The sequence below is a fragment of the Oreochromis aureus genome, linkage group 11, assembly GCF_013358895.1.
Source record: "Oreochromis aureus strain Israel breed Guangdong linkage group 11, ZZ_aureus, whole genome shotgun sequence".
Lineage (NCBI taxonomy): Eukaryota > Metazoa > Chordata > Actinopteri > Cichliformes > Cichlidae > Oreochromis > Oreochromis aureus.
The window spans coordinates 22,439,408-22,453,064 of NC_052952.1; the positions used below are offsets into that span (position 1 = coordinate 22,439,408).

A 13,657-nucleotide genomic window follows, 5' to 3' on the forward strand; every position below is an offset into this window, starting at 1 on the left:
CCCTGCGTAAAATGATGCCATTATTACAGGAAATGAGAATGTGCTTTGGATCAGTCGATAATGCAGTTGTACGGTCACCTCCTTAGTCAGGCATTTCTACCTGCAGACTCATCGGTTAACCTACGAGTGGAGTGAGTCCTGCATCGCCACCTTGTGGAATGTTTCTTTGGTGTAGGAGCAGAGGTGTGTGCCAAGCCCCAGGGGCCCCGCTGTGGAATACAAGCTTGTCAAAGACCATGCGGAAACTGTAAGTCTTTTAGGCTAGAATTCAGCGTTTTATTAAAAACAAGCAGTTTGAAAACATACACGGAAGCCAAGGAAAACAGCCATGTAAAGCACAACACTATGTTACCTAACAGACATGGGGTTTTACTCCTTGCTTTCAAACAAATCCTATAAAGGCATACCAGAGCCAGGACATTTATTTAGCTAGACAATATCTAAGTGAATAAATGAGATGATATGAAGGTGTGAAGAAAAGCAACAACCAGCCAATAAAAATACAGAAAGGTTAGGTTTGCATTATTTTCCGGTGTCCAGTTTGATGTTTTTGGTGATATCCCTTTTCACTTCTGTGAGACATCAATACAGAGACATATATGGGCTTCCTCAGAGCCGAGTCCTCTGATTGGCAGGGAGCTCATCCTGGTCGAGTCCCCACAAGAAGGTGCGGAGACGTGTAACTTCTTTTTGTAGCTCAGGGCTTGGGATTGGCTGGGAGAGGTCAAGGCGTGGTGTCTCATTTGGCAGGATAAGAGGAGGATGGTCCAAAAAGCTCTCAAAGATGTCTGAAAAATGAGAAAAGGTTGAGAAACAGTTTACTTGACATATAATGCCACTATTCATTATAGTTATTAAATTTTCAATCATAACCCTTTTTGATTTATTACCTCCACTCAGTTCAGTGCCTGGCGGAGGGGCCCAGGATGCCGGTGGAGCTCTGCTGGGTCCCAGCTTGTAATGGGTGAGCAGGTGGTGCAGCTGAGAAGGACTTAACAAAGCATGTTCTTCCTGTAGACTGGCCCAGGATGACTTGGAGATAAGAAGTTAATAGAGGAGATGTTAGATGGCATTCTAGGATAGGGCTCAAAGGGCATGTTGCACATGCAGCTGCGTTACCTGGATGAGTCGAGTCTTGGGAATACACAGGAAGTTGACTATGACTGACAGTTTCTTCATAAACTCGGAGGCGATGTCTCCTAATCCTGCCCCCTGTAGCCAGTCCAGAACCAGGTCTAAGTTTGTACGGATCTGTACTGCTCTGGACCATGAAAACAGTCCGTCTGAAAACAGGGGGAGAGGATGTTGGAGAAAACAGAAAAAACATTTGAAAAAAAGCTAATTTTGTTTGTTTTATCAGAAGGAGTAAAGCAGTGAGTCTTCCTTTTATCCAAAAGGTCACTTTTATCATCTCTAGCTTCAGTTTTTACAAAGTGATACTGCATTTATTGCTGAATTAACCACGCAGGATTTCTTTGCCCCGTGCCTTCTCACCTCTCTCCAGCAAAGTATTGAGCAAGGAGGTATTGGTGAAGAAGAAGAGGTAGCCGAAGGTTTGCGAGGTGAGTGGTGGGGAAAGACATGCCTCCCGTGACAGCATCAGGGAACAGCGATACACTTCCACCAGTCCAGCAACCTTGGGCGGCAAGGCGGACACATCATCTATCTCTTCTTCTCCTGCTCTTTTCTCTTCTCCCTCTGCAGCCTGAGCTCCATCCTTCTCTTTCTCCTTCTCCTCGCTGGAAAATGGGTTGGTGTCCAGAAGGGCTGGAAGAAGGGAGTACAGCGTCTTTGTGGACAGAAAGAGAAAAAAAAGTAAGTTGATTTTTATATTAAAAATATTATAAAATCCAGAAATGATGGATGTTGAATGGACAGTATAAACTGGAATGAATTAAGTGGAAGAAGAAGATGTTAAGATGATTTGTAGCAACACTTGAAGTGATGGCTATCACAATATTTTGTACAGACACTAACGGTCCAGGTCTCTGACCTTGGTGACTTTTCCTCTAGCGCCATCATCAGGTTAAGCTTTTAATCTGGTGTTCATAACCAAATGCACCATTATACAACACTAATGACACTTCTGTTAAACTCACTTTCACTTTGTGCTAAATTGTAGATTGGATCATGCTGGGACTCTTACTGAAGATGACTAACATGCTAAAAATTACACCATCAACATGCTTGTATCGGCATTCTGGACACGTTATCCTCTAGTGTTGCTATTTCCATGTCAGTATGTTCCAATTCAATACAAGTTTTCCATACAAAGCCAAAAAAGTATGAATTCACAAATGAGTACATCCGAAGTATGGTCTCAGAATGCAATGCACAAAGGAACTGGAGGAGCTGCATGCAGCTGGAGAAAATTAAAATCAATTGTGGGTGGTGGTGAGATTGTTCCAGAAAGGAACAGTTTTTATGTCTTAAGAAAGTAATTTGTGCTCTCTCTCGGTGAGGTTAAATAGAAGTGGCTATCCGGAGTTACAGTTTAAAAGGGCATGCAACATTACACATAAAATGGTAACGTTGATTTGAAGCCAAAGCACATTGGAGTATGTGGACCGCTGTATCTGGCTTTTTTTCCCCTTTACCTTGGTAAGGTGATACACACACTGCTGGAAGGTGTGCATAATGACATCATCCAGCTGTGCCAGAGCTTCTGAGCAGGTGTCCATGTCAGCTGTCAAAACTGGATCCCCAGGGGCTTCAAAGAAACAATCATTATGATCAGTTCCAGGCTCAGTGTCAGTTTTGATTTCTGTGTTTAGCTTTGCCAAATTCCTGTGCCAGCTTATACTTTTGATCTTCTAAAGGTTTTTTCCCTCCTTCTGTTGTTTTCCAGTTATTCTCACCTTCAAACTCCCACTCTTTCTCCATCACTTCTACTTTAACCTGGAAGAAGTTGAGGAGCTCCGTGGCATTTGACATCCAGAACATGAGGGGCCGAAGGTCAGATGACAGTTTCTGGACGTTTGGCGTGCTTATCTCTCCTTCTTGCTCTGTTGAACTGGACACCACATTTAAGTAATTCTAAAGTTATGTTTGCTATCAAGTATTGCGAACATTCCCCTGTCAGGTTTGTGTTTGTGCACTAAAAGCAAAACGCTCCATACTGAAGTAAAAATAGACTGAGTTATTATTATTGAGCTATATTCGAGACAATGCTTCCATCATACCACAAAAATTTACCAAAGACATAACAGCACAAGCACAAATGTATCATGAATCACTCAGCTGGAGATCTCTAAACAGAGGAAACATTACGTAGAACATAAATATTCTTACTTTTGCGTGGGATGCTTATCCCCAAATTCCTTAATGTTATCCTGCAAAGATAGTTGGAAACAGAAGAGACGAGACTTAGTGTGGGGGTGGAGGAGGGGGAGTGGAGTCTAGCCCTGCAGCCTGGACAGTTACAGCAGATTTTCCAGCAGGAGGGAAGTGACATCAGCTCATCTTCACTCCTGTTCACAAGCCAGTAGGCCACAATGAAGGGCATATGTCTGTCTGCTGGTTTTTCTGTCTGACTTAATGTGGCATTCTCAATCTGCCTACCTGAGGTTTATCTGCCAGACTTGTTTAAGTGTGGTCAAGACTATACTGTCTTAAATATAAAAAACTTAACAGGACATTTGTTCCATAGATGAGTCATTCTCTGACTTCCTCCAACATATTATTAATTCACATGTCACAGATATGATTATATATGTTGTATTTTTTTAATTACACAAGCAGCATGACTCTTTGGAAAGCAATGTCTCCCAGTTGGTCCATTAATTTTGTCCAAGTTATCTTAACAGCTGGTGAATTGATGGCCTTGAACTTTGGTCTAGAGACTCATGGTCACCAGAGGATGAATCCTTCTGACTTTGCTGATCCTTTGAATGTTTTATTGACAGTAAGATGGAAAATGGAAAGACTGGAAAGGTAAATTGAATTCAGGCGCGCAAAGTAGGTTTGAAATAGTAATAAGTAATTTATTTCAGTGGGCAACAGATATAAAAGAATACACCAACATGAATCAGCTCGCACCTTCTTTTCACTGGGAGGATGAGATTGTTGTGTTGCAGTGACATATTTTGACACCCATCTCCTGACTTTTTATGTAGCGCCATTTAAAGTTTTAATGTTGTCCAATACTTTGGTTTATGACCGGCAAATGCTAAATTGAGGATTGCAAAAACAAGATGTGAACAAGTAACAATACCTAACATGACATCAAGCTATTGTTTTTGTTTGTTTGTGTTACTTACCCACACAATTTCTTTTATTAGATTGGCTGACTTGAGTAATATCTGTGGCAGGAGAGCAGGGTCCAGGTGTTTGGAGGCATGATCTATCATGATTGACAGGAGATAAGCAGGAGCTAAAGGCCCACCCCCAGAGTCTGGAGAGGAATTTCTGGAGATGATCTCCTATGAGAAAAGTAAAGGATCAACACATATATGTATAAATAAAAGCTATTTTACTTCAATTAGATAACTACAGTCAGACTATAAGAAGTCTGCTATTTTCCCTTCTTACCTGTAACAAGGAATCGGCGTGACGAGAATGGAATTTCAAAACCGCCTCAGTGGAGCCCAGGTACTGCCTCAGAGCTTCCTGTCTGTCCACCAGCCCTGAAGGGCAGCAGGTGGTGGAGGCATCAGCCTGCCATGGCAAAGTCAGTGCCAGTGGTGGAGGCGGAGTCACACGAGGGTCACGATACAAGAAAAGAAAGTGGTTCCCCAGACCAATCACATCGCCCGGCTTTAGGACCGTCTCCCTGTAAAGGGCCACTCCATTGTGTGTAACTGCACCTCCTCTGAAAGGTCGCATCAGGGCTGGGATAAAATTCATAAAATATTACTGAGTTTAATTTTATTCACCAGTTTATGACAGTCATCTCATGGTAAAGTATTCCCTGTGAAGTAGCACTTGACAAAAATGGAGAGGAAGAATCCTCTTTTAACAGGAATAACATTGAGACCAATGATCATGTCTTGCTTTGGATGAACAATCTACCTTCTCTAGTTTTGTATTTTGTACAAGAGAGGGCAGCAAGACTCTAACGATGACCTGTGCCGGTGTACCTTGTCCAGTGGGTGTCTCTGGAACAGCGGAGTCTCTCCGGACTAGTAAGTGTCTGGCCAAAAGGTCAGGAGCAGACAGGAACGTGTCCACCTTCAGCGGCCTCTTCCCCTTCCTCTCTCTTTCTCTATCCTTCTCTCGCTCCCTTATTGTGGGTTTCCTTCCAAACACATGCATATGTCCCGACATGATGTACAAAACAAAATCCTACACAAAACACACAGTGGATCAGTGAGTCAGGGAGGTCTGTTATCTTTTAAGTGCTATGGTTTATATCAATCTTCTATCAGATGTTAAGCCAAACAGAAGGCAGTCGATAAGGAATGAAGTGTGTCACAGTTTGTTACAATGGAGACCTGTGTGAGGTCATTGTGTGAGATGAAGTGATGTACACAGGGGGGTTTTGTGCATTGGATGGATACATTTTCTGGCATTGTGTTGCTCAGAGGCTGTTTTGTGCTGGGTGGTGAATGGGAGAAGCGTGTAGAGGGATGGAAACCCTGATGGTATGTGGCGATTACAGACATGCAGGTATGATGTAATGCACAGGGTGTGTGCACGCGTGTGCACAGCTCCACTACAGCCATGCCTGCTCTTTTGCTAATGCGCACATGAGAGCGCATGTCAACGAGTACGTTGCTGTTTATGTGTGTTTATGTGTTTACATAATGTACGTGTGCGTGGGTGTTGTTTGTGAGAATTTGTATGGGCGATACCATCTGTCAGCATGTCTTGCCTTGCTCTGATCGTAACCCTGTAGCAACAGGAAGTAAGGGCGGTCTGTAGGTGGAAGGATCAGACTTTGTGACATCACTTCCAGGTCACAGCTGGAATAATCCTTCTCATCCTCTGCCGGCTGGTTTGTCCATCCAACCTTCCCTTCAGCTTTTGACGCCCTGATCTGCAGAAATGGTTTATGATGGTTAGAAGACCGAACATGTGGTCAGTTCAGCTTCTACTTACTGCAGCCTTCTCTTTACCTCTCCTGGCTGTGGGTTGATCATGCTCACAATGTTCTTCCTGTCATACACCCCTCCGCTGTTGTTAGGCCGGTTTCCAGAACCGCGGGGGTCGTTGCTGACGTGATTGCCTTGGCGACGTCGCAGACTGAGGTTCATGTCGCTGATGCTCCTCCTCAGCTCTGTGTTCCTTCCACGGTGACCCCGTTCGCCCTCCTCTGCTCCGCCGCCTGATGACATCCTGCTCCGCCGCCAGCGCACACCTGTTGCCCAGACAACCCAATTATCAATCAGCTTTGCCCTGTGCTGTGCATAAATGGCCAAATTGTTCTTTTCTTGCTACTGTACCTATCTGCTGCATCTCATACATACCTTGGTAGTTCTCTCCCTCCCTCTCACGCTCCTTCTCCCTCTCTAACTCTTCTCTCTCATAGTCTTCCTTCCTTTGGATTTCAAAGCGTCGCTCAAATCCATCCTTAGGCCGCCACATGTCCACTAACAACAAAGGACATTCCCACGGGGCAACGCTTCTCCGGCACTCTGTCTCCCATTTGATAGCTCCATCTGGCTGCTGGATGGGCTTTCCAATGACATCACACAATAGGAAGTCTTCAGGGCTGTGTTTCTGGAGAACTAGAAAGTAATGGAGGAAAGGGGGAATGAGGGGGAGGGTAATTATTTTTCCATAACACTGCTATTTATGTTTATATAAAGTCATTCCCAATTGGTAAAAATTTTTAAGCAAACAATTCGCAGTCATGGATCGCAGCAGAGGTCCAAATGAGCCAAAATTTCCCTTTCATACCTGCGTCATCTGTCTCCTCCCGCTCTCTTTCAGTGTAGCGAGTGATGACCTGGGCAATGAGTTGCCTGGCTGTGGAGTGTATGTTTGCCAGCAGGGAGCGATAATTGGCTCCACTGGAGAGTGCATCTCCATAGATTTTGATCAGGCCTGGCGCAGAGGAAGAAGCAGGGGGCAAGTAGTGGTGGGAGGAGGGGGCTGCCGAATGAGCCCAAACTTCTCTCTCCTTCTCTCCCACTGCCCGGTCCCGGTCACTGTTGGAACGCCCCCGTAAGAAGAGATGGGAAAGGCGCTTAGCACGGGACTGGGGTGCAGCAGGCCGCGGCCTGAGGAAGGCCGGGGAAGGAGATGGGGATGGGGTCGGGGAAGCCAGCGAGGGGGTGGAGTTAGAAAGGGAAGAGGAAGGAGCAGAGGGGGCCTCGTGGAGAGAGGCTGCGTCAGAGCTGGTAGTCGACCTGGAAACAACAGAGGAGGGAAGACAGATGGAGGAGAGAGGAAGCAGAAAGGAAGGGACAAGTCAGCTGTGAGTTATGACTGACAAACAACAAGGACTAAAATAAATGAAAGACGTGAATACAAATGACAGTGGAAGTGAGATAAGATAAGATCAATACACAAACTAATTCTACATGCAGGACACAAGTTAGAACAAAACTAAAGATTAATTTAAAAAGTGAATTAAAGAATTTTAGACCGACTTGACAGAGAGCGCGCTGGGCCAACGACCACCAAGCTTTGCAAAGTGTTTCCTGGGGGAGTTGATCCACAAACCCACTGGGAAATGGAGTTTTCTGAATCGAGGACTGCCAGATCCCTCCATCTGACCGAGAAGAATTCAGATATTAAAGGGCAATTCTCTCTAAAATCAACTTAATAACCCATCTTTTAAAAGGATATATAAACATTAGGTTTCCCTTAATAATATTTCTCCGCACCATACCAAAGCCTGTGTGTCACCAGTGCCAGGATATAAACAATATAACAATGGAATGATGTCAGCCTTCAAAAATATCAACAGGATACCTACAGCAGGTTGTCAACATGGTAAAAACAAATGAAAAGACATTAGCCCTCCCTACAGCCCCTGAAAATCACAGTGTGTTTTTCCTATCCTCAAACAGGAAGTGTGTTTTGTAGGACTCAGGTCCAGCTGTCGCAGTGACAGGGAAAAACCCACTCCAAAGGTCACTGCCTGTCCAATTCTCTGTAACACTTCTATTTAACCTACCATCACAATTTAGGATAACATGTTTTCTTTTACCTACGATTAGAATTTTTGAGATAAAGGCTAGTACTGTGTTGAAAATGAATTCCTTTTTAAAGTTGTTCCCTCAGACAGGCCATATCTCGACATGTGTCCACACCTAAAATCTGTTATTGGTATTCTAGGCAGAAAGGCCTCCTCTCCTAGAAAACCACGTTGGGATATTTTCACAGAATTTTAAATACTACAAGAAAGAAATTACTCAAATTATTTGGTTTTGAACAAACTTACCCACAGTTACTTCGAATCCTTTTTATAGTGTATTTTGATTATCCTTTGCCACCAAAATGCCAATGCGCAGCTCAAAGTACCCTAAAAAATGTGCGCTCGTCCTTCTCCTCAGGATGAAAATCCATTTTCTAAAGGCCTCGGCTCCTTAAAAATGTACAAAGGCATCTTTAATTCTAATAATTCTTTTTTCTTCTGTTAAAGAAAATGCCCCTTTTCATTAGTTTTTTACTCTAAGTGGCTGCTACCTCCCTCTCTCTGGCTCTCGGGCGCTCTGGGTCTATAGATAGAGAAACCAACCCATTGTTCTAAGTGACAGAATTTCCTTCCTTTGCTTTGGACAACACCTATATCCTGACTGAGTGAGAAAGAGAGGCAGAGATTGGTAGAAGTGAGAGAACGGTAAATTTACACACACAAACACACACATGGGTGTTTGGCACCCTGTTGAGAATATAATATAGAGTATTGTACTCTGCACAAAACAATCTCGATATCTATCTTTTTGCCCATCTGAGTTAAATGAAAATGCCACAGAATGAAGCTGAATTATATGAAAAAGCCTTAATGGGTTTTAAAGATTATTTTTGATTTAAATCAGGTACTGTGACGTGATTTATGATGAGAAAGACTATCACAGTGCTCAACAAAACGCAAGGAAGTTTGAAGTTTTGCTGAAAAGAGGATGAAGGAAATGCACACAGTGAGACAGGAAGCTAGAGTGAGACACCTGTGATCTTTGACCTGGTCTTCAACAGGAAGATGTTGATGGAAAGAGAAAGGACATTGTCACAGTCATCATAAAGGGCTAATAAAGTTTGTCCCATTATAAACACTCCTCCACCATTTCCAAGTTCTTGCAATGACTAAAAGGAAAAATAATATATTACTTATGATTAAATGTTAACATTTCCTGTTATTGTCACTACCAATGAAGTGATATGAAAATTTCGTATTGTTTGTGAAACAGTAACTCAAATAACCCCCTGTCTCAACCAAGATATGCAGAAAAGCATCTCTGAAAGCACAACATGTCAACCTTGAAGCAGAAGAGCCACAGCAGCAAAGCACCACAACACGTGCCACTCCTGTCAGATAAGAACAGGAAACTGAGGCTACAGTTTACAACAAAATTAGAACACAAAATATTGGAAAAATGTTGTTTGGTCTGTTAAGTCTCAATTTCTTCTCCGACATTCATGGTAAAATCAGAATTTGGTGTAAACAACATGAAAGAATGCCTTGTATCAATGGTTCATGCTGCTGCTTTTGCAATTTGGCGGATGTTTTCTTGGGACACTTTGGATCTTTTAGTACCAACTGATCATCATTTAAACGCCGTGACCATGTCTATCTTATTAAGACGTTAGTCTACTCATCTTCTGATGGGTGCTTCAAGCAGGATAACACACCATGTAACAAAGGTCAGATCATCTCAAACTGGTTTCTTGAACATGGCAATGAGTTCAAGTGTACTCAGATGCCCTCCACAGTCACCAGATCTCAAATAGAGCACCTTTGTGATGTGGTGGAATAGGAGATTCACATCACCTACGTGCAGCTGACAAATCTGCAGGATCTGTGTGATGCTGTCATCACGATATGGACCAGACTCTCTGAGGAAATTTTCCAGCACCTTGTTGAATCAAAGGGGGCCCAACCCTAGCAACATATAAGTAGTTAAGTATTTAGTGGGTATGTATGCAAGAATCAAGGCATTAAGAGAAGAAGACGTCACCAAAAAAAATAAAAATAAAATAATAATACTGGGTTAAGCTACGCTTTGAAAAATTTGCTCTTAATAGGTTACATATTTTCTTCTGTTTATCGTGTCAGTGTCGGAAACACAGGGAGGGGGCAGCAAAATATGGCTACAAATTAAGAGCAGGAAAAACAGGAATGTATCTTATTTTTTTTTAAGGATATCTGGGGTCTGGCATTGATTTAATCTGAGGTCTAAGTTACTTAGAACCAAACAGCCTTAAAGGCAAGAAGGTGAGGTCATGTTTTGATCCAAAATCTGGAAATATTATGTCGCAGAATGAAAACCACCGCTTTCCCTCAAGCAGCAGCAATTGCGAAGGTCACACGGGGGGAAGCAAATAAATAAATAAATATATAATAAACTTCTTCTTTGACCCTTGACACTTCTTATTTCGCTGTAGGTTAACCTTTTACCTCTGAAAAAACATAAATAAATACATACAATTATTATACAAATACATGACTGTTAAAGATTAATCGCTGTCGTAAATAAACAGGACGGATTTGATTACGGCGATATCCCAGCGTGCCTTGCGCGTCGGAGAAAAAGGACATTTCTAGAGAGGACACGTTGAAGAAGCGTCCCAAGGTTAGCTATTCAGAACTTCGTAGTATGCTTTTCTAATCCTAACTTTTTGAACCTTTAAATGTGTCTTTCCAGCGTTTCTTTGTCGTTTAAAACGGTTTAAGTGCTGCTTGTTAAATACGGCCGTATACGCACAGATTAACTCGTTAGCTTTGAGCTAACTGCTAGCGGTATCCAGGTGCCTGAGTTATTTTGTCTGGTTATGTTAACTGGGCTCATTTGTATACCGACATGTAATCTGTGTGTATCTGAATTAGTAGCAATAAGACTGTAAAAGTCTAGTAGCTCGGATAACTAACGTTGTTCCCTCTGTGATAGCTAACACTAGTTAAATGTGTCGTTTGTCTTACACCCTTTCATTCCTGTTTCCCCTGCAGGCTACTAGGTCGTGCTCTGTTTCAACATCGTTTAAACCTCCCACTGACTGAAGGATAGAAAAAATGGCCGAAGCCGTGTCAGATAAGATCAAGAACTACAAGACGGCTCCGTTTGACGCCCGATTCCCAAACACCAACCAGACCCGAAACTGCTTCCAAAACTACCTGGGTGAGGACTGCTGTGCTGTGATCACACATTAACCTGACCAGAACTCTGTCTTAACACAACAGGACATTCACTTTAGATGCGTGTATGGGGCTATTTTTAGTACTGTACAGTACTGTGCAAAACACTTTATTTCATTACTTTGTGCTATGGAAATGGGAAATGTGAGCAGTTCATTGGAACGTGTAAACAAACACGGAAATACAGTATTTAAGGTACAAAATAGTACGCTTTTTTCTCATGTGTCCCTTGTTGACAGTCGGTCCAGATGCATCTGTCAGGTCTTTGCTTGATTTTTCCTTTCATGATACTGGTCACTTGCTGTAGAAAATTTAAAAGGTCTGGTTCTCAGATGTAACTTAAAAAAAATGGGAATTAGTGACTGGTGCTAGTAACAAAGTGCCAAAAATGCAATCTGAAATTGGTTCTTTGCTGAGTTGTTAAGTGTGGACGCAACACTGGTTCATCCCTTGACCTTTTTAATGCTTTTATAGGTCAGTGTTAGTTGGCTAAACAAAGAAAAAAAAATTCTCTGGAAATGTTCATGTACAAGGACTGGACTAATAATGAGCGAAAAGCAGACAATGTCAAAAGAAACTTTGAAAGGTCTTCAGAAAGCCTGCAGGACTGTTACTCAAGACAACTTTAAAAATGACAAAGTCTGACTCCTTGGAAGCAAAATATAAATAAATGGAGGGGGAGAGACTGATGACTGGAATTGGTACTCTTAATTCATGCATAATTTTCAAACTTCCCTATATGAGCCTCACAAAGTATACATTATAAAGCCCAATGTTACACTAGTATCACTATGCCATCACTGTGTAACACAATCCATCCAAGTATAATGATATGTTATATGTTATACTTGGATTGCTATGTGTTTTTTTTGTATTCTTTTTACTGATATGTAAAAACCAATTTCTTAGCAATTAAGTACTTAAATTAATCCTGAAAGGATTTCTTTTTAAATAAAGAGCTAGTATGTTAAGTAAAAGATACTTGACTTGGTGACAAGACCGCCAAACATTCTTTAAAAGCCAAGAAAGAAGTAAAGTTCACTCGCTCTCAGATGGGGACTTTAAACCTTTTTGTAAATAAACCATAACAAAACTTTACTTAATATTAACACTCTAACCTGATTGTTTTCAGGCTGTTATCTTTCTGTGTTTGTCCTCTCTTTTTTTTTTTTTTTTTTTTTTTTTTTTTTTTTTTTCCTTCAGATAAATGTGTTGGGATGTACGCTTCGATGTAGGCAAAATTAGATAAAGAATAGATAAAAATCAGTGCAATAACAGCAGCTGCTGCGCTGGACAGACAATAGGTATTGTTATTCAGGAAGTTGAGACATATCAAACAAATCCTGAAGAGAAGCCACTGAGAAGGACAAAAAAAAAGACGTATTCCCCTCCACCAAGCATTCAGTGTTCATATTAAGTACTTTAGCAAATGTAAACACCAGTTCATTTTAAAATGATGTTTTATATAAACAGAAAAGTTTTAACCTGTTTTCACAATGAGCTCTTAGTTGAGCTTCATGCTGGTACTATTTATCTTCAAGTAGACTTTTATCATTTAAGTAAACCTTGTGCCCTTTTTGCTCTTGCAGACTTCCACAGGTGCAACAAAGCCCTGTCAGCCAAAGGCCAGGAAGTTTCTCCATGTGAGTGGTACCAGAAGGTTTACAAGAGCCTCTGCCCTATGAGCTGGGTAAGTTTAAGGAGAAACTGTGGATGTCTCTGACTGCCACAGTTTGTTTCCCTGTACTTCCAGTTTGTTTTTGTTCTGAATGACTGTTCTGGAGTAAACAGTAAGGCGTTTGGGGCTCTTTAAGCACATTAGGCTTTTGTGTTTCATCACATTTACCGTTGTGCTACAAAGTTCTCGCTGCTGCATGTGTTGCAGTCAAAGCTGGAAACCTTGTTTGCAGCTGATGTTTTGAAACAGTTTCCACATCACATGTAACTTGTGTGAGACTGTTGTGTCTCATCACCATTTCCAAGGTTAAGAATGTACTGCTGCTGGTAGGCGTAAGTTACACTTAAGCCTCATGTTTTCTTTAATGTCTCCTGCAGGTTTCTAAATGGGATGAGCAGATAGAGAACGGAAGTTTCCCTGGAAAGATCTGAACTAACCCGTCATGACAGGTGGCTGCAGGACTATTACTTGCAACCTCTGTCATCTGCCTACAAATGTCTTCACAACTGTTACCCTTTCATTATTAGCATTGGTCTTACAAACTAAAAACACGCACAACAAGCACCGTTTTAAAGCTTAAGCATGTGTTTCCTGCCTCTGTTATAAACTGGTCTTTAGTGTGGTTGATTTAATAAATACCAGTGCAGCTTTATTTCAGGAAGTTGTTCAGTATTCTGCTGTCTTGGATTGACTTGTGAGTCACCAGACAGCAAATAAATCAATTTCACAATTCAATT

At 41.8% G+C, this 13,657-nt stretch overlaps 2 protein-coding genes across 2 annotated transcripts; one reads left to right on the forward strand and one right to left on the reverse strand.

The window, feature by feature from the left end:
- Positions 1-251: 251 nt before the first annotated feature.
- On the reverse strand, positions 252-8,592 carry rasip1 (Ras interacting protein 1). The gene is made up of 16 exons (XM_031744171.2): positions 8,333-8,592; positions 7,536-7,657; positions 6,841-7,292; positions 6,408-6,668; positions 6,057-6,298; positions 5,813-5,977; positions 5,079-5,283; positions 4,531-4,829; positions 4,260-4,421; positions 3,292-3,332; positions 2,859-3,013; positions 2,598-2,710; positions 1,495-1,789; positions 1,120-1,283; positions 891-1,032; positions 252-788 (listed from the first exon to the last, which is right to left on the reverse strand). The coding sequence occupies exons 2-16, from the start codon at positions 7,655-7,657 to the stop codon at positions 610-612; spliced, it is 2,997 nt and encodes a 998-aa protein (XP_031600031.1). The 5' UTR covers positions 8,333-8,592; the 3' UTR covers positions 252-609.
- A 1,998-nt stretch (positions 8,593-10,590) lies between these two features.
- On the forward strand, positions 10,591-13,655 carry LOC116323826 (cytochrome c oxidase subunit 6B1). The gene is made up of 4 exons (XM_031744289.2): positions 10,591-10,682; positions 11,057-11,225; positions 12,832-12,932; positions 13,298-13,655. The coding sequence occupies exons 2-4, from the start codon at positions 11,120-11,122 to the stop codon at positions 13,349-13,351; spliced, it is 261 nt and encodes an 86-aa protein (XP_031600149.1). The 5' UTR covers positions 10,591-10,682; positions 11,057-11,119; the 3' UTR covers positions 13,352-13,655.
- Positions 13,656-13,657: the final 2 nt, after the last annotated feature.